General features: G+C 37.1%; 1 gene segment (V, D, J or C); it reads left to right on the top strand.

Moving 5' to 3' along the window:
• The window catches only part of LOC124243291 (T cell receptor gamma constant 1-like), a 47,589-nt gene that overhangs the window by 15,921 nt on the left and 6,100 nt on the right, over positions 1–25,568 (top strand). Inside the window, 3 exon segments of the C gene segment in view lie at positions 7,045–7,099; positions 18,115–18,448; positions 20,017–20,039. Coding sequence covers positions 7,045–7,099; positions 18,115–18,448; positions 20,017–20,039 — 412 coding nt within the window.

Here is a 25,568-nt window from a genome sequence, read left to right as displayed (position 1 = left end):
AGTCAGGCTGCTGCGTGGGGACAGGGCCCACAGGCAGGAGGAGCCACCGCTGCTGCCCCGAGTTGAGGGTTAGGGCTAATTTTATAAGGCATGGGTATGTGAGTCATCTCTTTACAAGACAAAGGAAATAACATGAAAAAAAAAATTAAAATGGTATCAGTGCAGGTGGGGTCTGGTCATTGGGTGATCCCATGACTTTTAGACAAGAATCAAATCGGATTAAGTAAAGGTTAGAAAGGTTAGAAGCCACCACCCTAAATCAGTTACATGAGATTGCCAGACAGCAATCAACTTAAGTTCTTGCCTTCCCTGTTAAGATTTTTTAGGGACAAGGTCATCTGTCTTCTTCTTCCTGGTACAGAGAGGGAGGCACCTTTTACAGATAGAGATTTACCTTACAAATGTAAATGTGTCCCAACAAGGGCAAGTTCCATTCCCCAGAGCCTCCTTCCCTGTCCCAGTTTATCAAAAGCAATCAGCCCCAAACAATCCCGATGCCAAAGAGACATATCCTGGGGTGGGCAATTTCAGGTCCCTACAAGGTCATCCCCACTTCCTTCACAAACGCAAATGTCTCTCAAAAGGGCAAGCAAAATTCCAGTCCTCGGAGCCTGCTTCTCATCTGCAGTTTTAAAAGTAACCAGCCTAAAATCCTCATCATTAGCACCATATCTCTCATAGAGTGGCTGACTGTTACAGTTTAAAGAGAGATTAGCTAGATCTGAGAAGACTCTTGCAAGTAGTCATCCCAAGTCAATTCAAATCTATGTTTCCCATCATGGATCTATAGTCCCTTTGACCTCCACACATTGAGGAGGACAATGGGCTTAAGCTAGGAGCAAACCAACTCTATTGTGGGAAAAACAAGTCCGTGTTTGGAGTCATTTCCTCCTCCTGCCCTTCTCCTTTAGGCTGAGCTGAGCTTCCCCAAGGACACTGTGACCACACCTACCAAAGGCAACCAACCAGAGGAAACCAGCCCTGTCCTAAGTGACCTTTGCCAATCGAGTGGTGGTTTAAATTGCTGATTCATAGAAACACTGGAAGCATCTACTAGAATGTGCAGCACCGGATATAGTGAGGACTCAGGCAATGTCTGTGGAGTTGAGATGAATATTTTGATTACTATTGTGGTGCTCACGTTACCTAGTGGGTGGGGATTTTTTTATACTTGGATGCCTGAAAGATCCTCTTGATTTTGGCCTAACTTATTGTCCTTAATATCTGAAGTGGGTGAGACACGATGACTCTGAGTAATAGAAGCACCATTGTATTATCTAACGAATGCTGAAGAAAATCCAAGAAAATCTTCAAAATCACTACTTTCACATATCGTACTTATCACCCAGCTCCCCACATGTCCTAGCACTGTGGGAAATTGATGTCTGTAACCTAGGAGTCATCTTGTAAAATCACAATTCAAACAATTGCCAGGCCCCCCTGAAATCCATGTTGACTCTTTTGTCTTGAGTGTGGTTGTTTTCCAGCTCTGAAAATGGGTTCAGAGGAATGGGCAACTTTCAAGTGGTCATCTCTGGACACTGGATCCTCGATATGCTTTTCTATGTCATTTCTGAAGTCCTCCAATTGTCTAGTAGAAAACATTTGTGGCTTTTGAATTTTATTTTAAAATTTATTTGAGAAAGAATTCACATGTCAAAGTATTAAACCACCTGCATATTATTGAGTACTTAGGGACAGACCAGGTGAAATTTGGTGATCAGAAATGTCTGTAATGCTCTCTGTCTTGACCCCATTTTCTCTAACAACATTGCCTTTTTTAAAAACAAAATCTGTTTTCTCTCCTGATTCCTACTGATCCCATCTCCCAAGTTAGAGATGCAATTCATGCTTGGGGTGCCCACGGTGGCTTATTGGGCTTGAAGGTCTCTTTTTCTAACTTGTACAGATAGGAAGTATTACCCATAGTGGCGGCAATACCCAGTTCCTTTTTTTTTTTGCTATTTGCTGAGATTTATTTTTATTATTTATTTTTTACTTACTTTTTATTATTTTTATTATTTTTGGGGTCAATTTGGTTTATAACCTTGGGTAAATTACAAGTATACATCATTATTTTTTGGCTTTTGTATAGACTGCATTGTGGTCAACACCAAAAGTCTAGTTTCTATTTGTGACCATATATATGTGCCTCTTCACCCCTTTTGCCCTCCCCTCACTGCTTTTCCCTCTGGTAACCATCAATCGGTTCTTCTCTATGTCTTTATTTGTTTGTTTATATTCCACATATGAGTGAAATCATGCAGTTTTTCTCTCTTACTTACTTTGTTTAAAATAATACCCTCAAGGTCCATCCATATTGCCACACATGGCATGATATCTTCCTCTTTATGGCTGAGTAGTATTGCATTGTGTATATATCTTCCTTGTCCATTCATCCATGGGTGAACACTTGGCTGCTTCTAAGTCTTGGCTATTGTGAATAATTTTGCAGTGAAAACAGGGGTGCATACGCCTTTTCAAATAATGTTTCAGGGTTTTTTGATAAATACTCAGAAGTGAAATAGATGGATCATAGGGTACTTCTATTTTTAATTCTTTGAAAAATCTCCATACTGTTTTCCATATTGGGTGCCACCATTTGAATTCACTCCAGCAGTGTGTGAGAGTTGCCTTTTGTCTACCTGCTCTCCAATACGTGGGGTTTGTTTTTTATATTTTAGTAATAGTCATTCTGATGATTGTGAGGTGATATCTCACAGTATTTTTTTTTTTGCAAGGAAAGATTTGCCTTGTGCTAACATCTGTTGTCAATCTTCCTCTTTTCTTCCCTCCCCAAAGCACCAGTGCATAGTGTCCTAGTTGTACGTCATTCTAGTTGTTGTATGTGAGCTTCAGACACAGCATGGCAACTGACAGATGGGTGATGTGGTTCCACAACTGGAAAATGAGGCCGGACAGCCCAACTGGTGAGTGCTGAAATTTAACCACTAAGCCATCAGGGCTGGCTCTCATACTAGTTTTGATTTTTATCTACCTGATAATAAGTGATATTGAACATCATTTCATATGCCTGTTCGCCATCTGTATATCCTCTTTGGAAAAATTTCTGCTCATATCCTCTGCCCATGTTTTGATCAGGTTTTTCTTTTTGCTGTTGTTAAGTTTTATCAGTTTATATATTTTGGAAATTAACCTCTTATCTCAAATATAATTTGCAATAATTTTCTTCCAGTGGGTGGGTTGTCTTTTCATTTGTTGATGGTTTCTTTTGTTATGTAGAAGTTTTTAGTTTGACGTACTCCTATTTTTTTTGTTTTTTCTTTTGTTTCCCTTGCCTGAGGAGACATGGTATTCAAAAAGATACTGCTGAGAGTGATGTCAAAGCATGTACTGCCTATGTTTACTTCCAGGAGCTTTGTGGTTTCAGGTCTTACTTTCAAGTCTTTAATTCATTTTGAGTTGATTTTTGAGTATGGTATATGATAATGGTCTGCTTTCATTCCTTTGCATGTAGCTGTCCAGTTTTCCCAACATCATTTACAGAAGAGACTTTCCTTTCTTCATATACATTCTTGTAACTTTGTCAAAGATTACTGTCCATACATTTGTGGTTTTATTTCTGGGCTCTCAATTCCGTTCCATTGATCTACGTGTTTGTTTTTCTTCCAGTGCCATGCTGTTTTGAACAAAAGATTTGTAGTAGATTTTGAATTCAAGAGTATGATATCTCCAGCTTTGTTCTTTTTTTCTCAGAATTGCTTTGGCTATTTGGGGTCTTTTGTTGTTCTATAGAAATTTTAGGATTCTTTATTTATTTCCTTGAAAAATGTCATTGAGCTTCTGATTGAGATTGCATTGAATCTGTAGATTGCTTAGATAATATGGACATTTTAACTAAGTTAATTCTTCCAATCCATGAGCATGGAACATCTTTCCATTTTTTTATGTCTTCTTTGATTTCTTTCAACAGTGACTTATAGTATTTAATGTATAGGTCTTTATCCCTTGGTTAAATTTATTCCTCTGTATTTTATTCTTTTTGTTGCAATTTAAATGGAATTGTATTCTTATTTTCTTTTTCAAGTAGTTCATTGTTAATGTGTGGAAACACAACTTATTTTTATATTTGATTTTGTACTCTACAGCTTTACTGTTTTCATTTGTTATTTCTAAGAGCTTTGTTCGGTGTTTTTAGAGTTTTCTATATATAAAAGCATGTCATCCACAATTAGTGACAATTTTGCTTCTTCATTAGATTTGGGATAGTTTTTATTTCCTTTTCTTGTCTAATTGCTCTGGTCTGGATTTCCAATACTATATTAAATAAGAGTGATAAAAGTCGGTATCCTTGTCTTATTCCTATTTTGGGGAGATAGCTTTTAGGTTATCAGAACTGAGTGTGATGTTAGCTGTGGCATGCCTTATATGGTGTTTATTATGGTGAGGTATTTTTCCTCTACACCCATTATATTGACAAGTTTTGTCATAAATGGATGCCAAATCTTGTGAAATGCTTTCACTGCATCTATTGAGATAATCCTATAATTTTTATTCTTCATTTAGTTAATATGGTGTATCATGTTAATTGATTTGTGGGTGTTGAACCACCCTTGCCTCCCTGGAAGAAATCCCGCTGGATAGTGGTACATGATCTCTTAATGTATTGTTGTATCCAATCCATCAATATATTGTTGAGAATTTTGCATCTATGTTGCTCAGCAATATTGCCATGTAATTTTCTTTTTTTGTGTCATCCTTGTCTGTTTTTGGAATCAGGGTAATGCTGAGATTGTAACATAAGTTAAGAAGGTTCTCCTCTTCAACTTTTTGGAAAAGTTTGAGAAGGATAGATATTGAAGTATTGAATATTCTTTACATGTTTGGTATTGTTTACCAGAGAAGTTGCCTGCTCCTGGACTTTTTTTGTGGGGGTGGGGTTTATTTCACTTTCAATCTCCTTTTTTTTTTTTTTTTTTTTGAGGAAGATTAGCCCTGAGCTAACTGCTGCCAATCCCCCTCTTTTTGCTGAGGCAGACTGGCTCTGAGCTAACATCCATGCCCATCTTCCTTTACTTTATGTGTGGGATGCTTACCGCAGCATGCTTTGCCAAGTGGTGCCATGTCTGCACCTGGGATCCAAACCGGCAAACCCTGGGCTGCCGAGAAGCGGAACGTGCACACTTAACTGCTGTGCCACCGGACTGGCCCCTCAATCTCCTTTCAAGTGATTGTTTTATTTAGATTCTCAATTTGTTCTTGATTTAGTTTTGGAAGGTTGTATGATCCTGGGAATTTATCCATTTCTTCTAGGTTATCCAATTTGCATATAGCTTTTCATAGTATTCTCTTATAATCGGTTGTATTTCTGTGTTATCTGTTTTAATTTCTCCTCTTTCATTTTTGATTTTGCTTATTTGAGCTTTCTCCCTTTATTCTTTTTTCCTTTTTTGTGTGTTGAGGAAGATTGTCCCTAAGCTAACATCTGTGCCCATCTTCCTCTATTTTATACATGGGACATCTGCCACAGCATGCCTTGATAAGCAGTGTATAGATCTCTTTCCGGTATCTGAACCCACCAACCTTAGGCCACTGAAGCATAGTGCGGGAACTTAAACACTATATCACCAGGCCGGCCTCTCTACCGTCTTGTCTTAATGAGCCTACTAAAGGTTTGTCAAATATGTATACCTTTTCAATGAACCAACTCTTACTTTCATTGATCGTTTCCATTATCTTTTCAATCTCTATTTCATTTATTTCCACACTCATTTCTATTATTTCTTTCCTTCTACTGAAATTGGGCTTCATTCGTTCTTCCTCATCTACTTCTTGTAGGTGTAATGTTAAAGTGTTTATTTGAGCTTTTTCTTGTTTTGGAGGTAGACCAATATTGCTATAAAGTTTCCTCACTACCACTTTTTGTTGCATCCCATACCTTTTGGTATGTTGTGTTTCATTTTCATTTGAATTTAGTGGTTATTTTTTTTAAACATTGGCCCTGAGCTAATATCTGTTACCAATCTTATTTTTTTTCTTCTTCTTCTCCCCAAAGTGCCCCTGCACATAGTTGTGTTTTCTAGTTGTAAGTCCTTCTAGTTCTGCTATGTGGGATGCGCTCTCAGCATGGCTTGATGAGTGGTGCTAGATTCATGCATGGGACCTGAACCCGTGAAACCCTGGGACGTCAAGGCAGAGCACATGAACTTAACCGCTTGGCCACGGGGCTGGCCCCTCAGTTTAGGTATTTTTTTTATTTCTCCTTTGATTTCATCATTGATTCAATAGTTATTCAGCAGTATATTTGTAACTTTCCAAGCTTTATTCTTACAGTTGATTTCTAGTTCCACATTCTGTAATCACAAAAGAATACTTAATGTGATTTGAAATTTAGTTCAAATAAAGAATCTATTATTTCATGCAAGATAGACTTCCATAAATTTCTTCTTTTATACCATGAAAAATAATGTCATCACAGTTATTATTTTCTATTTGGCATTGCTGGGTAAACAATCCTATTGCCAAATGGTAAAAGTGGCTTTATACAAAAGGAAGAAATTTGTTCACATTTCTGAAGTCTATTTTTATTGGCATCATTCCATTTCAGTTACTGAAGAGTTTCTTCCTTTCAGAAATACATTCCCAAATTGCTAACGAAGCAGCCCTGGTATTTGTGAGAACAAAAGGGCCTTCCCTTTGATGTGATCTCTGAGCAGTTTCAACACAATTGAACACCTGGAAATAAAAAAATATATATATATCCTATTTCTCTGAATGCTTTTCCTAGTAATTTAGGAAAGTAATTGGTTGACCAGTTGGGCCTGATCTCTTCTTAGTCTGCTCTTATTCTTTCCATTTCCACCAGTGCTTTTCAATGATTACAGACTTGTTGGAAAACAGACGCTTGGGTCAATTTATCTGAGGACAACTTATATAATATCTGATGTCACAAAACTTATACTCAAGGACTCCCAAAGGAACCCAGACGATCAATTTACCAGTACACAGTTTTTTAACCATAGGTACATCATCAGGTTTAGGAGGAGGCTGAGTTTTTGTAGAAGCTGTAACCAGTGTGACACATCAAACTGGATGAAGATATTTGGAAAAGGGACTAAGCTCATAGTAACTCCCTCTGGTAAGTAACCTTTTTCTGTTTCTTACTCTGGTAATGAAAAACTGGTAGATTCGTTTTAGAAAAAACAGTTTAGGATGACTCTTATCTGACTGCCACATACTTGACCTTAGCATATGAATAGCAAGTTTGCAACTACTAGCTGTTATACATGAAAACAAAACTACTTCATAAATGGTTTGTTCATATCCCTGATTGTAAGCAGATTGAAATTCCACTTTTAAAATACACACTTAAAAAATTATTGACTCAGGCTAGAAATTAAGATATTTTTTGGACTATGTCTGTAAACTATTGTTTATGTTACTGGTTCATGATACTTTTCTTGTTAACAATACTTTAGCTGAGAGGCACTTTTATTAAATACCTCTTCTCTATATATTGAGATCCTACATAGTGTTCTTTTCTCCCAATAACCTGCAAAACCTATCTTATTGGTTATTATCTCATCCCTAACAGCAGTGCCAAACATTGATTCTTAAAGTAACTGACTATATAAGATCAATAAATCTCACTTATTACTCTAGCTTCTTAGAGGTAGGCTAAAATCAGTCAAAATTTATGCCATTGCAACAATTGATGAATTTCCTAGAGATGGGCCAGTTTACTGGAATTTGTAAGCTCAATAAGCCATTTCAGCTCCAAAGTCCATGAAAAGAGTCTGCATGGTTTTACATCCTCATTTGCTTATTGATTCTGTCAGCAAACAATCATTGAAGACAGTTTCTGATCTGGACTCTGGAGATGAGTGATGGAAGAAGATAAAGATAGAACAAGTCTCAATATTCCAAAAGCTTCTAACCTAGTAGATAAGCGTTCTAACCCCAACCATGTCCTTGGAGGCTGTTCTCTGCCCAACATAGGAGGCTTCCTAGCCATAGCTAGGAGGCTATTAACAAAAATTTACCTAGTTAGATGAATTATGAGTCCCTAAGGGTGGAGATGTTAGGTCCATTTGCGATTTCTGTATTGAAAGATTTGTAATGAAATTTAGGTATTTTATGTATTTGATTCCAAAATAACCAATGGGAAAAATTGAAAAAACAATGCTAAACTTATTATTTGGTCAGAGCGTGATTAACATCAAGTATTAAAACATTGAACTGGGCAACCATATTCAAGAATGTCACAAGATGGGTTTGTTTCTTCTAAGTTCAGTCCAGTAAATTTAATCAGTCTTCATTAGCCTTAAAGATGAAATTTTGCCTGAATGAGGAAGAATATCTCACAAGGATATTCTTAATCACTAGATCCACTGAAGAGAAAGTTTTCAAAGAATTTTCACAAAGTTGTTAAAAGATTGAAAAAATGAAAGCAAGTAAGAATTTTGTTTTCTTTAGTGGTTGTGATCATATAAACAGAGAACTCATAGATTAAAAACCAACTTTCTAGTCCTTTATTTTCCAAGTGAGTATATGTTCAAATGTTTTTAGAAGAGTGGGACAGGGAAAATATGGACACTGATTCAGGATTTATCACTTTTTGACCAGTCATCCTTCAGTAAATAAATTTTGATTCACTTGTTATAACTCTACTAAATTATTAAAATAATACTTGCCCATTATGAAAAAAATTGGGAAACACAGAAAAATAAACAAAATATTAAATGTATATATCAATAGGAATCTGTTAACATTTTGATATGTTTCCGTCCATTCATTCTATCCATGAAACAACCATCTCAAGTGGATGTTTCGAATATTAAATGGAATTAAATATGGAAATTACCAACATGGTCAGTGATAAAAATGTCAGTTCTCCAGGATTCAAATTACCACCATTGGAGGTCTTTATGAAATCAGGAGTGCATATAAATGCATTAATTACCATCTAGTCTACAGTTCACATAGGAAGGAATGGTCTGTATTTGGAAAAACCTTTCAATTTCTAAGACTAACTATTAAAAGTCTCTAAAAATTATTAGAATATAATAAGTATTATCTCAAATTTATTAGCCTGAATATAAGGTGATCTCTCATTTTCCAGTAGAAGCATCTGCAAGAAAAAGAAGGAGAGGCTTTTGCATATTGAATATATTAATTTATAGTCAAATAAATAAAAGTCAAATATCCACGTATAATATTTGATTTTTAATTAGATTATAGCTACAGAGTTAAAAATTATATCAACACAAGTATCAGTTGATAATCACTACTCTTTTTTTTTTTTTAACGATTTTATTTTTTTCCTTTTTCCTCCCCAAAGCCCCCCAGTACATAGTTGTATATTCTTCGTTGTGGGTCCTTCTAGTTGTGGCATGTGGGACGTTGCCTCAGCGTGGTCTGACGAGCAGTGCCATGTCTGCGCCCAGGATTCGAACTGACAAAACACTGGGCCGCCTGCAGCGGAGCGCGCGAACTTAACCACTCGGCCACGGGGCCAGCCCCGATAATCACTGCTCTTTTTGCCCTCATATTTCAGTAAATATTTTGTTCAGACTCTTCACATACACCTGCAACACCCACCTTAGAGTGACTTTCTAGGTCATCTCAGGGGCTGAGTGTCAGTTTTGTGATCCCTGTGGGATGATGTCACCAGATATTTTATCTAAAGAGAAAATTATCCATTTGTAAATAAAAGGAAAACAGCTCTTTAATTTATTCTATTTTATAAATATGCAACATAAGCATAAACTGTACAAGCTTTATTCCCAAATAATATTTACCAAATCCATGTTAAATTTCTTTATTTTCTTTCACCAGTGCTTGCTCTAAAACTAGCTTTAATTGAGCTCAATTAAAGGTGGAGATCTTGTCCAAGTAGTAGTTTTTGATGAGAGCAGAGTATTAGAAGAGCATCTTTTAATATGAAATGTTGTACAAGGACTGAAACATAAGGCGACCCCTGTTTTCTGTGGGATAGTTTTGGGAAAGAAAACCTCTCTTTATGTTCTGGCACTTTCAGTCTGTTTGAATTCTGCATATTTTGTGTCTATATCACAGAGCTGAGATTTGCTAACATATTCTCCTACCTCTCATGTCATATTAAGTCAGACCTTACTAATCTATCAACATCTGGGGCTGAAAAAGAAACAAGCCATAATGCACAAATTAATTGTCATTTATTTAAACTGCCTATTTCCGAAATCTATGTGAGAAGACCTGAAATCAAATACACAAACAGAGGCATTCCTCATTTTGTAAAAGTTGAACGTTTCTGGCAACACTGTATTAGGCAACTCTGCCAGCACCATTTTTGCCAAAGCATATGCTTAATTCATTTCTCTGAGTCACATTATGGAAATTGTTGCTATACTTCAAAATTTTTCATTATTATTATTATTGTTATGGTGATCTGTGATCAGTGATCTACAATGTTACTATTGTAATTGTTTTGAGAGGCACCGTGAAGTGGGCCTATATATGTCAGCAAAGTGAATTGATGAATGTTGTGTGTGTTCTGACTGCTCCACTGACTGTTTCCCCATCTCCCTCTCCTTGGGCTTTCTTATTCCCTGAGACACAACAATATTGAAATCAAGGCAGTTAATGACCCTACAATGGCCTCTAAGTGTTCAAGTGAAAGGAAGAGCTGCATGTCTCTCATTTTAAATTAAAGGCTGGGAATGAGTAAGCTTAGTGAGGAAGGCATAGCAAAAGCCAAGATAAGCCAAAAGCTAGGGCTCTTGTGCCAGTTAGCCAAGTCTTATGCCAGTTTGTGACTGCAAAGGAAAGGTTCTTGAAGGAAATTAAAAGTGCTACTCCAGTGAACATAGACATGATAAGAAAGAAAAACAACCTTGCTGCTGATATGGAGAAAGCTTTAGTGGTCTGAATACAAGATCAAACCAGGCATAAGTTTCCCTTAAGCCAAAGTCTAATGTAGATCAAGCCACTAACTCTCTTCACTTCTATGAAAGATGAGAGAAATGAGGAAGCTACAGAGGAAAAGATTGAAGCTAACAGAGGTTGATTTCTGAGGTTTAAGGAAAGAAGCCATCTCCATAATATAAAATTGCAAGGTGGAGCAGCAAGTGCTGATGGAGAACCTGCAGCAAGTTATGGAGAAGATCCAGCTAAGATAATTCATGAAGGTAGCTATGTTAAATAACATATTTTAATGTAGATGAGACAGCTTTTTTTTGGAAGAAGGTCCCGTCTAGGACTTTCATAGCTAGAGAGGAGAAGTCAGTGTCTGGCTTCAAAGCTTCAAAGGACAGCCTGAGTCTTGTGTTAGCAGCTAAAGCAGCTGATGACTTTACGTTGAAGCCAATGTTCACTTACCACTCTGAAAATCTTAGGGCCCTTAAGAATTATGCTAAACCTACTCTGCCTGTTCTCTATAAATGAGATATCAAAAGATGGGTGACATTACATCTATTTACAATACGGTTTACTGACTATTTTAAGCCCACTGTTGAAAACAACTGTTAGAATAGAAGATTTCTTTCAAAGTATTACTGCTCATTGATAATGCACTTGGTCACCCAAGAGCTCTGACGGAGATGTACCATGAAATTCATGTTGTTTTCATGCCTCCTAACACAACATCCATTCTGCAGCCCATGGATCAAGGAGTAATTTTGACGTTCCACTCTTATTATTTAGAAATACATTTCATAAGGCTATAGCTGCCATAGATAGTGATTTCTCTGATATATCTGGGCAAAGTAAGTTGAAAACCTTCTAAAAAGGATTCACCATTCTAGATGCCATTAAGAACATTCATGATTCATTGAAAGTGGTCAAAATATTAGAATTGACAGTAGTTTGGAAAAGGTTGATTCCCACTCTCATGGATGACTTTGAGGGATTCAAGACTTCAGTGGACAAAGTCCTGCAGACGTGGTGGAAATAGAAAGAGAACTAGAATTAAAAGTGAATCCTGAAGATCTGAGTGAATTGCTGCAATCTCATGCCAAAACTGTAATCAACAAGCGGTTACTTCTTATGGATGAGCACAGAAACTGGGTTTTTGGAATGGAATCTCTTCCTGATGAAGATGCTGTGAATATGGTTGAAATGACAACACAGGATTTCAAATAGCATCACATTCTACCGAAAAACTGATAGTAAAAGGAAGAGTCAGTTGATGTAGCAAATTTCACTGCTGTTTTCTTTTAAGAAATTGCCACAGCCACCACAACCTTTAGCAAACACTACCCTGATCATTCAGCAGCCAACATTGAGGCAAGACCCTCCACAAGCAAAAAGATTTCAACTCTCTGAAGGCTCAGATCATTAGCATTCTTAAGCAATACAGTAATTTTTTAATTAAGATTATGATAGTTAACAACCTTGTGAAATTACAGTTGTACATCATTATTAGTCATGTTGTAGGTACACCACTTCACCCCCACTGCCCTCCCCCCACCCCCCTTTCCCCTGGGAACCACCGATCAGTTCTCTTTGTCTATATGTTAACTACCATCTATGAGTGGAATCATACAGAGTTCGTCTTTCTCTGTCTGGCTTATTTCACTCAACATAATACCCTCAAGGTCTATCCATGTTGTTGTGAATGGGACGACTTTGTCCTTTTTTATGCCTGAGTAGTACAATACAGTATTTTTTAATTAAGGCATGTACATTACTTCTGTAGACATAATGCTATCACACACTTAATAAACTACAGAATACTGTAGACAAATTACATGTGCACCGGGAAACCAAAATAATTGTGTGATTTGCTTTATTGAGGTGATGTGGAGCTGAATGTGCCATATCTTCAAAGTATGCCTGTCCAGTCAGAGCATGAGATAAAAATAGAAGATCCAAATCCTTAAGGAGGGGGGCCACTCCCATGGCATAGCGACTAAGTTCAGCGTGCTCTGCTTGGGGTCCTGGGTTCGTGGGTTCTGATCCTAAGCAGGGACCTATACCATTCGTCAACCATGTTGTGACAGCAACCAGCTGTCTGAAGTGGAGGAAGATTAGCACAGATATTAGCTCTGGGCTAATCTTCTTGAAGCAAAAAAGAGGAGGATTAACAACAGATGTTAACTCAGGGCTAATACTCCTCAGAAAAAACAACGCCAACCAAAAAACCAAAACAAAAAAACCACCAAGGAAAGCAGAAGAAAAAAGATCTGTGATTATCTAGCAAAAAGCACAGGGTCAAATTTTATGCTCAGAGGTAACAGGAGAAATGAAGTGGAATTCATAGTTTTCATTAACTGATGAAATGAAGCTGAATAAAATTTCAAATAGGACAAGTTTTTCCTGTGATAAACTTAGAAAAGGACTTCAGGCGTGATTCCTTTGGAGGAAATTGAAGTAATAGAGTGGACATTTCCTTTAACATCCATTTGATCAGATGGAAGAAATGGTCTTTCAGCAAACCCATATTACACCACCACTGCATCAATGCTATGGGCATCACAACATTGTCGTCCACAGACAGCGACCCTCAGCAGATATTGTCAGGCAGGTGATGCTTAGTGATCTAATGTGGCGATAGGAGGATTTGAGGACAAGCATCTTGTCATCTCTCTAGTCATTCTGCCTTGAAAGCCCACTGCCAGGAGTTTCAAGCTGGACCTCCCACATGGGCTGGAAAGATGTCAGTTTGAGGCTGAAATTTTTGGTGAAAACTTGGAATGCAAATACATTGTGCTGTTGATTAGGGAAAAAAGCCATTTGATTGGACAACACAAGTGAAGCATTTTCATACACTGACTGTATATTATTAAGCTTTAGCCAATGCTCCCTTTGATTTTCTTAACACTGGGAATGCAGTGGAGAAGACAAAACAGTGATTGCCTATTAATTGAGTGTGTGAAAGTCACGTTTACTCGGTTTATGGCTTTGAGAAATCCAGGCTTATTAGAGCAAAGTGGAATGCAAATGAAGGGACAAGTCTTCATGCTTAGTTACCACAGACGTAACTGCAACTCCAGATACTGAATCCCTATTATTAAGGGCAAGGTTTGGTGCCACGAGATTAAAATATCATACGGGAGCCCACAATCATCACAAACAAATTTTTAGTGATAAAGATAATGTTCATAATGCCATAATAATAATTACAATCTCTACTTCAATAGCATTTTTACTCAAATCACTTTTCAGATCTTGTTTCATTTTGGTCTCACTTCAGCTCTTGTAGGGATGTTCGGTTGACTTATACTAAATTCTACAGTTTTCAAACAAATGAAATCCCAAAGCCTTTCATTCACTTTACTTCTCAGCCACAGAATTGTTCTGTGCAAAATGCACCAGGAGCAGAAGGCTGGTCTTTTGAATCACAGGCCATGATAGATCCCTAGAATTTTAAGAACTCAGAGATGCCACTTTAGTCTAAAGTTTTTGATATGGCTCAGTCACTGTGGAATTCTTGTACAAAACTCCTTGGTGATGCAACAAAATGTCGTCATAGGTAGGGATCAGAAGAATGGAATTTTTCAATGTAATAGAGGGAAGGAAAGAAGCACTTCAATTGGAATAATAGTTAAGAAAGTTTAATAAAAACAGTAATATGATGGGAATTGGACTTAGAAATCTTAGGAGAGCTTTTAAAACAGATCCCTATGGCAAAAACCAGCATAGACAACATTGTGCAAATATTACAATGGGATTTGGTTTTGTGTACATGTGGATTTTCATAAAGGACTCAAGTAGAACGTATGTAATTATCATGAATGCATTTGGCCCACGGACAAAGTTTATTATCACAGGTAAGCTTTGTGAGTTGACACATTTCCTTTCTAACTGCGAGAGGGTGTTGTCAAAGAGCCTGGGCTTTGGAGTCAGGCTGACCTGGCAGTACCACTTACGTCCTGCTTATGTGAACTTGGCGATTATTCTCTAGCCTCAGTTTCCCAATCCATAAAATGGGATGACAGTGTGTATCCAGCAGGCCTTGTATGAGAATTGAATGAAATCATGTGAGTAAATGCTTGGCACATTGTCCAACACCTAACAGGTGCTGGATAAATGTTCCTCCAATTCCACTGTGAAGGGAGAACTGTACCCAGTGTGGAGAGTTGTTTGAAGCCAATGACACTGACAGAGCAGCAACTGTCCAGAGGATTAGCTGTACTTCCAACTGCTCCAATGGAAACTCATCTCACTGTCCACTCACACTCAGAGTACGAATTTGGAGTTATTTGTTTATCTTTAGCAAGGTTTTCCATCACTTGGCAAGAAAAATGAGATTAAAATGTGTTTTTTATGCTGGCCTATGTTTTATAAAATCGCAATCCTTTATTTTAGTTAATATTATCTCTAACACTAACATGTATTGGCTCAAAAATTTGTAGCCACTTAGTTTAAGCTTCATGCTCATGTTTATCAGAAAAAAAGTTTAAATTCCTACAGAAAATTGTCAAGACGTAAAGTCAATTATAGTATAATCTGTCATAAATTTGAAATACATATTTAAATATCAAATAGCTATAATTATTTATTTGATAAAAAAATTACAAGAAGAAACTAAAGAACACTTAAATCAATACCAACATGTGGGGTTGAAATATCATGCTTTCAATTAAAAATGTAGTTGACATTTTGTAAATTTTTTTAGAATTCATACTGTTGCATATTAATAAAATATAAGCAAGTGAGGCAATTTCCCTCAAATGTATTACTTGGTCATGCAGATGAGGTATATAAATGGATTAGATGTGTTTGCTTATTTTTTTACCTGGTTTCTATTCTACGCCGCATGAAAATGACTTTTACCATAAAACACGCTGTTAATAAGTATTAAAAGGAATGTTTAAAGCAAAAGCCTGCAATGCAATTATTTAAAACATAGGCACTAACCCTGTATACATAAGTACACTATTTAATGGTCAGCTAACTGCTACATTGAGAAAGTTATGCAAATGTGAGATTTATTTTCTCCTGAAAAAAATGAAACTGAAAGGATCTAGCTAAGGAAAAGGGACAGCAGCTAAGTATAGCATTTTAACATGCAGAAATTTTTCAAATCATCATTTTATTTTCAATTTCTTTAATACAATGATCAGAAGTATTCTTATAAAGAAGAAAACTTTCTAAGATGAAAATTACATTCTTTAATATATTGACTAAAAGCTACAATTATGTAAATATAATGGATGATTGAAAAATTAGTCATTTTATATAATATGCTTTTTTTTGAGATAGGCAAATTTGCTGGGTTTTTTTAATGATTTTTTTTTTTAACGTAGGCTGTTTTTGGTGAAGAAGATTGGCCGTGAGCTAACATCTGTTGCCAATATTCCTCACTTTTTTTTTTCTCTAAAACCTCAGTCATAGTTGTACCTCCTAGTTGTAAGTCCTTCTATTTCTTCTATGTGGGATGCTGCCACAGCATGGCTTCTTGAGCAGTGTGTAGGTTCGTGCCCAGGATAGGAACTGGTGAACCCAAGGCCACTGAAGCAGAGCGAGCCAGACCCTATAACATGCTTTTTAAATTGAAAACAAAGTATAAGGTTGGAGAAATATAGTGTCTTACTATCATAATAAGCAAAATACCATTTACTCTAAAAGCAGGATATATATAAAATTAAAATAAGCACATTATGACCTAATTGTATTTACAACATGGAAAAAACCATCAACATTGCTTGCTTACTAATTTACTATAAAAATCAGGAACTTTGCTATTTAGGTAGCACTTCTCAAGAATTTCTTTTTCTTTTCTTCTCAATTAAGAAATCTAATTCTTCTTTACTCAAGAAATTGCCCATTGAATCATATAACTCCAACTAACCCAATGAGAGTACGAGGAAAGCATTTGTGTGTCAATTAGAAATCAAATTGGAAAGAGTTTTAATATTTATAATTCCAATCACTAGATTCACAGTAATATGTAATCAACTAACATTCCAGCATCCAAGTGACATGGCTTTATAAACTATGATATTGTGTTACTTGTTTCGACATTATGTCTGCAAGAGATTCTGGAACTGTGACATTTAACGTTACACAAATTATATATATACTTTATTCAGGAAAGAAAACAGTGGAGCTCTAAAACAGTTCAGCAGCATTACGGGATAGATACAAATTTTAGAGGAGACACTGAGAGTCAAAATATGGTGTATTCTTCTGCAAGCTTGACTTGCAAATGAAATTCCAAAATAAAATGTGCTTTTGGTGAACATAGTGTAAAGTGAAGCAAAATTCTGATAAGTGCAGTACTTTATAAGATTAATAAGATAGCATTTCTGAAAATAGTCAATAAAATTTTTAATAAGAGTTTGTAAAATACTGCTCATTTGCCTCTAAATTCAAAGATTTATAAACAATTTGGAGGTGCAGCTCTAATACTGCACTACCCAAAAATTTGGAGTGGCTCAAATGTGAAATTGAGATGTTATATAAAACTATACATCAAGTAGAAGAACCTCATTACCTCAGAAGTGGGCATGGGATCCACATTTGAAACTAAAAGGTCAACGTGCTTGTCGATTACATGCAAAAGTGGATTCCCATTAGCAAGTTACCGTGCATCAGTTTTTAAAAAAATGAAAAATTTCCTCCTCATATTTATTTATAAGACAAATAAGCCAATCTGGTGCATCTGAGAAACAGTTAAATAAAGATCTAGATTTCAAAGAGTTACAGAACATGACAAAGTGTGATTTGGCTAAAAGAGCATAAGTTACAAAATTAACGGGATGGGAAAAGGGAAGTACTTTAGAAAGGACCAGACATTCTCACGTGCAGAGACATCATCAAAGTTACCTGATCTCCTCCCCTATCTCCACCACCTACCTACCCACCTTGAAAACACGCTCCATTATTATAGGACAAAAGAGATTTTAAAAATTTTGTGTGTTCATGACTGTTAGAAGTCTTGAAATGGTACAGTAAAAATTCATACCACATCTTAGCATGTGGAGAAGGAACAAAGGAAAAGTTGTAGTCCTGGCTGTACCACTTAACAGCTGTGACTCTGGGCAAGTTATATAACCTCTGGAACCTCTTTTCCCATTGAAAATATGACCAATCAGTACTCGACCATGGTGAGCACTAATTCAGTGGAAGCTTTTCTTCCTTTTACCATGTCCTAGGTTGTTCCACACTGCTCAATGTTTGTGCATCTCTAATGATTGTTTTTAATTGCTATCCAATTTCCCCCCACAGATGGCAGCCTTCCTGCAGCCATTCCCCCCAAGCCCACCATTTTTCTTCCTTCAATTGCTGAAATCAACCTCCATAAGGCTGGAACATATCTGTGTCTTCTTGAGAAATTCTTCCCTGATGTTATCAAGGTATACTGGAAAGAAAAGAATGGGCATACAATTCTGAAATCCCAGCAGGGAAATACCGTGAAGACTAACGACACATACATGAAATTCAGCTGGCTGACCGTGACTGGAAAGTCAATGGATAAAGAACACAGATGTATTGTCCAACATGAGAATAATCAAAGAGGGATTGACCAAGAGATTCTTTTTCCTTCAGTGAACAAAGGTATGTATAAATAAATATAACCTTCCAAAACACTTTTTCTCCAAAGGGACTAGCCCACCTTTTCCATAAAGTATTAATGAAAAACAAATATAAATCTTTCTTAAATGTTGTTCCATTTATTGGCAGAATAAATAGTCCTTTTTTCCCCCCATAGAATTAAGATAGTTAGACCTTGGAACATAAAAAAGAAAAAGAAAGATTTTACTTAACTTTTCTCAGCCTCAGTTTCATCAACCGATACTAAGTTCTCAGTGATTCTTTTTAGGGTTGTGGATTAATTAAATGAAACAAGATATCTGAAACAACCTAACAATTTAGTACACAAGAAATGTTCAAACAGAGAGGCCCCTTTTGATCATCTTACTTGGTCAGAAAATAAGAACAATTATACAACTTTCAGGAATGTTCTACTTAGCAAGCAGAGTCACTCTCACTTTCTTCTTACTGTATTCAGAGTATAACCCAAAAGAATGCTATTAGGTGACAAAGTTGTGCTCATTTGATGCAGTCCAATCATGGCTCAACAAAAAATACAATAATTTTGACATTGCAATTTTATTATGGCCTTAGATTTTCTGCGTTTGCGTTTTATATACCACTGTAAGGTAGAATTTTGTAATTAGAGATTGGGGGAGGCTAATGTGTAAACATTTGTTTCCATTCTACATAATGAATGCATATCTTGCCATCGGTCAATGCGGTTCAATAAACATTTATTGCAGTACTGGCCTGTCCTAGGCCTGGAAGGGATGTATAGTTGAGTACACTGGGATGAATTACTGTCCCTAGGAGGATGTCCTATTACAAGAGAAGACATTCTTTTATAATCACTTAATGTCTCTGGTGATTGAGGCATGATGTCCCTAAGGAGTCCTGGCAGTGGCCTGGTAATTCAACAGACTCAAGTCTTGAAGTCCAGGGTATAAGCACAGCAGACCAAAGTCTCCGAAGGGCAAATAAGAAGAAATCAGTTTGTACTTTTCCCTGTGGTTAATACATCCTTTAGAAGCAGTGGTCAACAAATAGAGAACAAAACTTGTGAAGATCTTTGCTGTATACCAGTGCAAATTTCTGAAGTCAGTCTTTCTTTCTTTTTGTTTTCTTAAAGATTAGTACCGGAGCTAACAACTGTTGACAATCTTCTTCTTTTTTTTTTTCCCCTTCCTTCTTCTTCTCCTCAAAGCCCCTCCCCACCCCCAGTTCATAGTTGTATATTCTAGCTGTGAGTGCCTCTGGTTGTGTTATGTGGGACGGTTCCTCAGCATGGCCTGATGAGCCATGCCATGCCCACGCCCAGGATCAGAACCAGCGAAACCCTGGGCCACACAAAGGGAGCTTGTGAACTTAAGTACTTGGCCACAGGGCCGGCCTCAGAAGTCAATCATTACCTTCTCTGCTCCTTTGTTTCTTCAGTGATCAAATTAGCTTCAAACGCTTGCCTTGGCTTTTTCCTGGGGCTGTGATGAAAAGCAATTGCAATACTCTCAGTGAAAACATTTACTTTTGAAAACACAGCAGGGATGCGTTTATTTATGTATTGGTTGTAATTTTTAATATCCTTTCCTAAAATAGACTCAAGCAAGATTTAAAAAACAGTCATAATTTTCTATTTCTATAGCTAAGAACACAGGGGAAGCAATCTATGCAAAGCACAAGTTTAATATAACCACTGGGCTGAAGAGTTCTGTTAGATTGTGATTTTGCTAGTGATCAGGGAAACATGAGAAGTATAGTAAGCTGCCTGGTGATGGTTGTCATAGAGAAGTTCCAGTTCATAATGTGTTTCACTTGGCACCTAATTGGTGAAAGAAAAGTCTCCCGTGGGCTCTCATGGCAACAAAGCTAATGAGGACAGCTCTGTTAATGGCATTCTACAGCGAATTTCTAATGCTGTTTCTTGGACGTATTCTGTTTTTGATAAAGACTAAGAATACAACATGGAAGCACAAATCAATGAAGTGATTTTGAAGAGATAAGACTAATCTGGTCCAAGCTGTCGACCAACCTTGATTGAAGGAGAGAACTTAGCATATGTACACAGATTTTATTTTAAAACTGTTACTTTATTGTTTTTTCATCAATTGATGCATGGTAATAAAAGAGTTTTATTTATCTTTTAATGGAAAAGTCATTGTTAAGAAAAAAAGGTCATTTTAAGATACATTAAAGTCTGTTTTGAAGATATTTTAACATTAAACATGATTATGCTAATATTTTTATTCTTGAAATTTATTCCAAATCTTATACTTCAAACTGAATTTTTACCTATCAAAAACTGAGTTCATTGAGTGCACAAAATTGCATCTCAGTACCATATCCATATGGACAAGAATACATCTAGTAGAAGAAGGATAAACCAAAACAATGCTTTTGACTCTCTTTCCCTCCATCCATCAATCAATTACCTTAAAAAAAATAAAAAACAAACCTTGTATCTCTGTATGTTTGTAGCCTCCCTTTTGTTTTTTACATTGTAGAGAAGTCTCACTTCAGATTGCATATATTCAGAGTACTATAGTGTGACTTGGCCTATCTTTCTATCTTTGGAAAGAAATGCACTGAAATGCTGAGGTCCTGTAATACAAATTTCATTAGCTAAGAATATTAGCATATCTGGAAGAAAAGATGTTTTAGTGTCCACAATTATGGAATTATGGTGTTTTTCTACAGAATATTTCCTATTTCTATGGGTTATTTATTTTATTTTATTTTTTTTTTAAGATTTTATTTTTTCCTTTTTCTCCCCAAAGCCCCCCGGTACATAGTTGTGTATTCTTCGTTGTGGGTTCTTCTGGTTGTGGCATGTGGGACGCTGCCTCAGCGTGGTCTGATGAGCAGTGCCATGTCCGCGCCCAGGATTCGAACCAACGAAACACTGGGCCGCCTGCAGCGGAGCGCGTGAACTTAACCACTCGGCCACGGGGCCAGCCCCTCTATGGGTTATTTTTACAAAGTACTTTCCACATGCTCTGCCTCACTGAATCCTCCACAACAATCCTTTGATTGCTCACTCTGTCATCATTGGTATGAGTCTCAGCAAGTTACTTAATCTCTAGACCTTTTTTCCTCATGTGTACCAAGGAGTCCAAAATACAACTCACATCAGTGTGATTGGAACATTAAGCGAGATAATGTATGTGAAACATTTAACATAGTGCCTGGCACAGTAATAATCTCTCAATTGCTGTAAGTTTTATTCATGATGTTGCCATGTCCACAAACACCACAACTCCAGAAAATGAGGTGTGTGCATTGGGGATACAGAAGTGTACACGATTTGAAAAGGCCTATGTGCTCTGCTTTGTTTCCATGGGAAATTTGCCTAACCATATAACTTCAAACATGAGATTCTGTTGTGGATTCTGAGAGTTGATGAATTGATCGTGGTAGCAACTCTTCATGTCAGCAGAGTCCACTTAAGACTGTAGAGTAGCCACATTTTCTGTTTCTTTGTCCATTTGACACGTGTTTCTCCATCATCTCTCTTGTGGCAAGCACTGTGTTAAGAGCTGTGAACAAGAAGCAAAACCAGATAGTCTGGGATATTACAATCCCATTGTGGTAAAGAAGACAATAATGTAGTCTTCATGAGAGTCAACATCTTCATGTGCACAAACACAATTCCTGAATTAGATCTACTGAATTAGATAGAATCAGATGAACTATTCCTGAAATGGTTGGGCACACAAACTAAGGTCGGTCTCTCTTTCAGTGGATTATGTGTGTGTGTGTGGGTGTGTGTGTGTGCATACACACATACTCATATAAACATATACCCACGCTATCGAGCATTGGGCAAGAATAACTACTAATACTTTTTCCCATTTCTTCTAGTCATCACCTCAATGGCCCCTAGTATTTCTTCTGCAAAGCCTTATCTGAAAGATAAAAGCAGTAAGTTATTGTGTATCTTTGCCTCTCTCTCATGCTATAGGCTTTTCCCCCTCCTGATCAACTTCACTTTTGTACTTCTCAGACTTAAAATACAAAGACCTATTATTCTTGGAATTGTGGAGCTCATAACTTTTATATTTTTAGTAACTGTTTCTATTGTCTGCCAACAGTATAGATAAATATACAGATAGATAGATAGATAAATAGATAGATAGATAGATGTGTAGATAGATAGATATACAGGCATTCTCAAACAATGGGCACAGAAAATTGAGAAATCCTTCCTCTCCTTTCTTGTAGAGGTCACTGCTGTTGGTTCTACAAGAGCTTCCCCAAGAAAGCAAAGAGGTAAGTTTGTGTATATGCTTGCCTGCATGACATGCTAAGATATTTCTTTCCCTGCTGATCAAATCACCTCCAGAAGTTGACTGGTTGTAGTAGACAAGGATAGTTATTCCTGGAATAATGCTGTCGACTTCAGCTAACACCTTACCTGGCTAAGGGCATGAAGTTAGGAGCACATCACATCTGCGATCCCTTTCCACAACAAGTGCTAAGGATTCTGCAGGTCTGACCCTTGATGATAAAACATGTAAAAGGGAAATTTTGTCCGGAAGCATAAATGTCGCTCTATTTTACCCATAGAATTAATATATTATAGGCTTTGAACATAACAAAGAAAAAAGAAAAAGTAAAGTTTACTTAACTTTTCAGGGCAGAGATAAATCTTCCCAAATATTAAGGCCACAGTGGTGTTTTTTAGGGTTGGTGTATGAATTAAATGAAACAGGATGCGTGAAAGCACCTAGCACTTAGCACACTCGCAATGCTCAAAAAGAGGTTCCACTTTGGATGATCTTAGTTAATCAGGATATAACAACAATTATACATTTTACAGGAATGTTCTTCTCAGCAAGCAGAGTCAGTCTGCCTTTCATCTTGCTATGCACAGAGTGCAACCCCCAAACAATGCTATTAGGTGACCACACGGTGTTCATTGGAGGGAACCAGATGGTAACTGAACAGAAAGTCAGATAATTTTGCCACTGAAGTTTTAGAATGGTCTTAGGTGTTCCAGGTTTGTATTTTTTTTTACCAGCACAAGGTAAAATTTCATAATTAAAGATTGGGTAAGACTACTGTGTACACGCATACTTCCGTTCTACTTAACGAATCTATTTCTTGCCATTGGTAAAGGCAGCTCAACAAATTATTACAGAACTGGCCTGTGCCAGGCCTGGAAGGGATGTGTGGATGAGGACACTAGGAAGAATTGCCACCCTAAGGAGGATGCATTACTGTAAGAGAATAGATTCTCCTCTTAATAACTCAGGGTCACTGGTGGTTCAGGCATGATGTCTCAAAGGAGTCCCTTTGATGCAGATGCTGCACATATTTAGACAGTGTGGGCAGAGGACTGAACGTTTCTTGGTCTTGGCAGTCTTCTGCTAACAGTCTAGACTTCGGACTTAAAGTCCTGAGTATGAACACAACAGACCAAAGCCCCCGGGCACATATAAATAAGAGGGAATCATACTGTTGTCGCATCCACAGACCCCAGAACTCCGGAAAACGTTGGGCATGAGTTGGGGATGTTGGGATATGTATGCTCTGAAAAGAAAGGTGTGTGTGAGTCATTTGCTCTCATGGGAAAGGTGCCTAAAACAGACCCCTTCAAATGTGACATTCTGTTGTGGATTCTGGGAGTTAATTGATTGATTTTGGTAGCAACTCTTCATGTCAGGAGTGTGTGCTGAAGACCGTAGTCACATTTTCTGTTTCTTTTTCCATTAGGCAAGTATTTCCCCATCACTTCCTTTGTGACAGGCACTGTCCTTGTAGCTGTGAATACAGAAGGACAACAATATAGTCTTGGATATTAACGTCCAGGTGTGATAAATATGGAACAATGTTTTCTTCATGAGGGTCAACATGCAGAAAGACAGCTTATGAATTAGATCTATTGAATTACATAGATTCACATGAACCAGTCCTGGAATTGTAGGGCTCATCATTTTAAGGACAGTCTCACTGTCAGCGGATTATGTGTGTGTGTGTGTGAGTGTGTGTGTGTGTGTGTGCATACACTCACACTCATATGAACACATGCCCACACTATCGAGCAATGGGCATGAACAATTGACTAATCTTGCTCTCATTTCTTCTAGTTGTCACCTCAATGGCCACTACTGTTGGTTCTACAAAGGCTTATACGACAGAGCAAAGCAGTAAGTCACTGTCTATGTCTGCCACTCTGTCATACTGTAGGATTTTTTCCCCTCCTAATCAACTTAACTTTTGTACTTCTCTGGTTTAGGATATAAAAGACCAATTATTGCTGGAATTGCGGGGCTCATAACTTTCATGATTTTAGTGACTGTCTCCTGTCTGTCTGTAGATTATATATACCTACATATATTCGTACTTACGTACAGACACTGTCAAATGATGGGCCTGGACAATCGTCTAACACTTTCTCTCATTTCTTCCAGCTGTCACTACTATTGCACCTACAACAGCTTCCCCAACTGAGCAAACTGGTAAGTTTTTTTCTCTGCTTGCCTTCATGTCATGCTATGGCACTTTTTTCCCTCTTCATCAAATTACATTTTGAACCTCACTAGTTTATAGCAGACAGCACTAATTATCCCTGGAATTGTAGGGCACATATTTTTGATGAGTATCTCTCCTGTGGCTCTGTTGGCAGATTTTATATATATACATATATATATATATATAGAGAGAGAGAGAGAGAGAGAGAGAGATAATATAATATTTATATTATACATATAAATATGTATAAATAGATAAATCTAAATGTATATAGGTACACACAAACAGAAACACACACACATGCATACATACATACTCATATATTTCAACTCTCGACTTATAGCTATGCACAGTAGACTAATACATCTCTCATTTCTTCTATAGGTGACTGCTGTTTGTTCTACAAAATCTTACCTAAAAGATGAAAGCCATTAATCTTGTGCATGTTGGCCATTATTTCACGAGATAGCATTTGTATCATCCTGAGAAACTTAAGTTTTGAACTTCCCTATCTTAAGATAGAAATACTAGAATGGCTGGATTTTGTAGAGAATACCAAGTGATATTGCAAATCGATCCATCATTTCCTGGAGTCTTCTTAACACAGTCAATGCTGGTTTGGGATGAGACGACTGTAAATTAGAGGGTGCCGTGATAGGCTCTGAATTATTTCCACA

Source organism: Equus quagga, chromosome 8 (genome assembly GCF_021613505.1).
Source record: "Equus quagga isolate Etosha38 chromosome 8, UCLA_HA_Equagga_1.0, whole genome shotgun sequence".
In the NCBI taxonomy this organism is placed as follows: domain Eukaryota; kingdom Metazoa; phylum Chordata; class Mammalia; order Perissodactyla; family Equidae; genus Equus; species Equus quagga.
The sequence above is the reverse complement of the archived record's forward strand: the minus strand, read 5'-3'. Positions and strand labels throughout refer to the sequence as shown.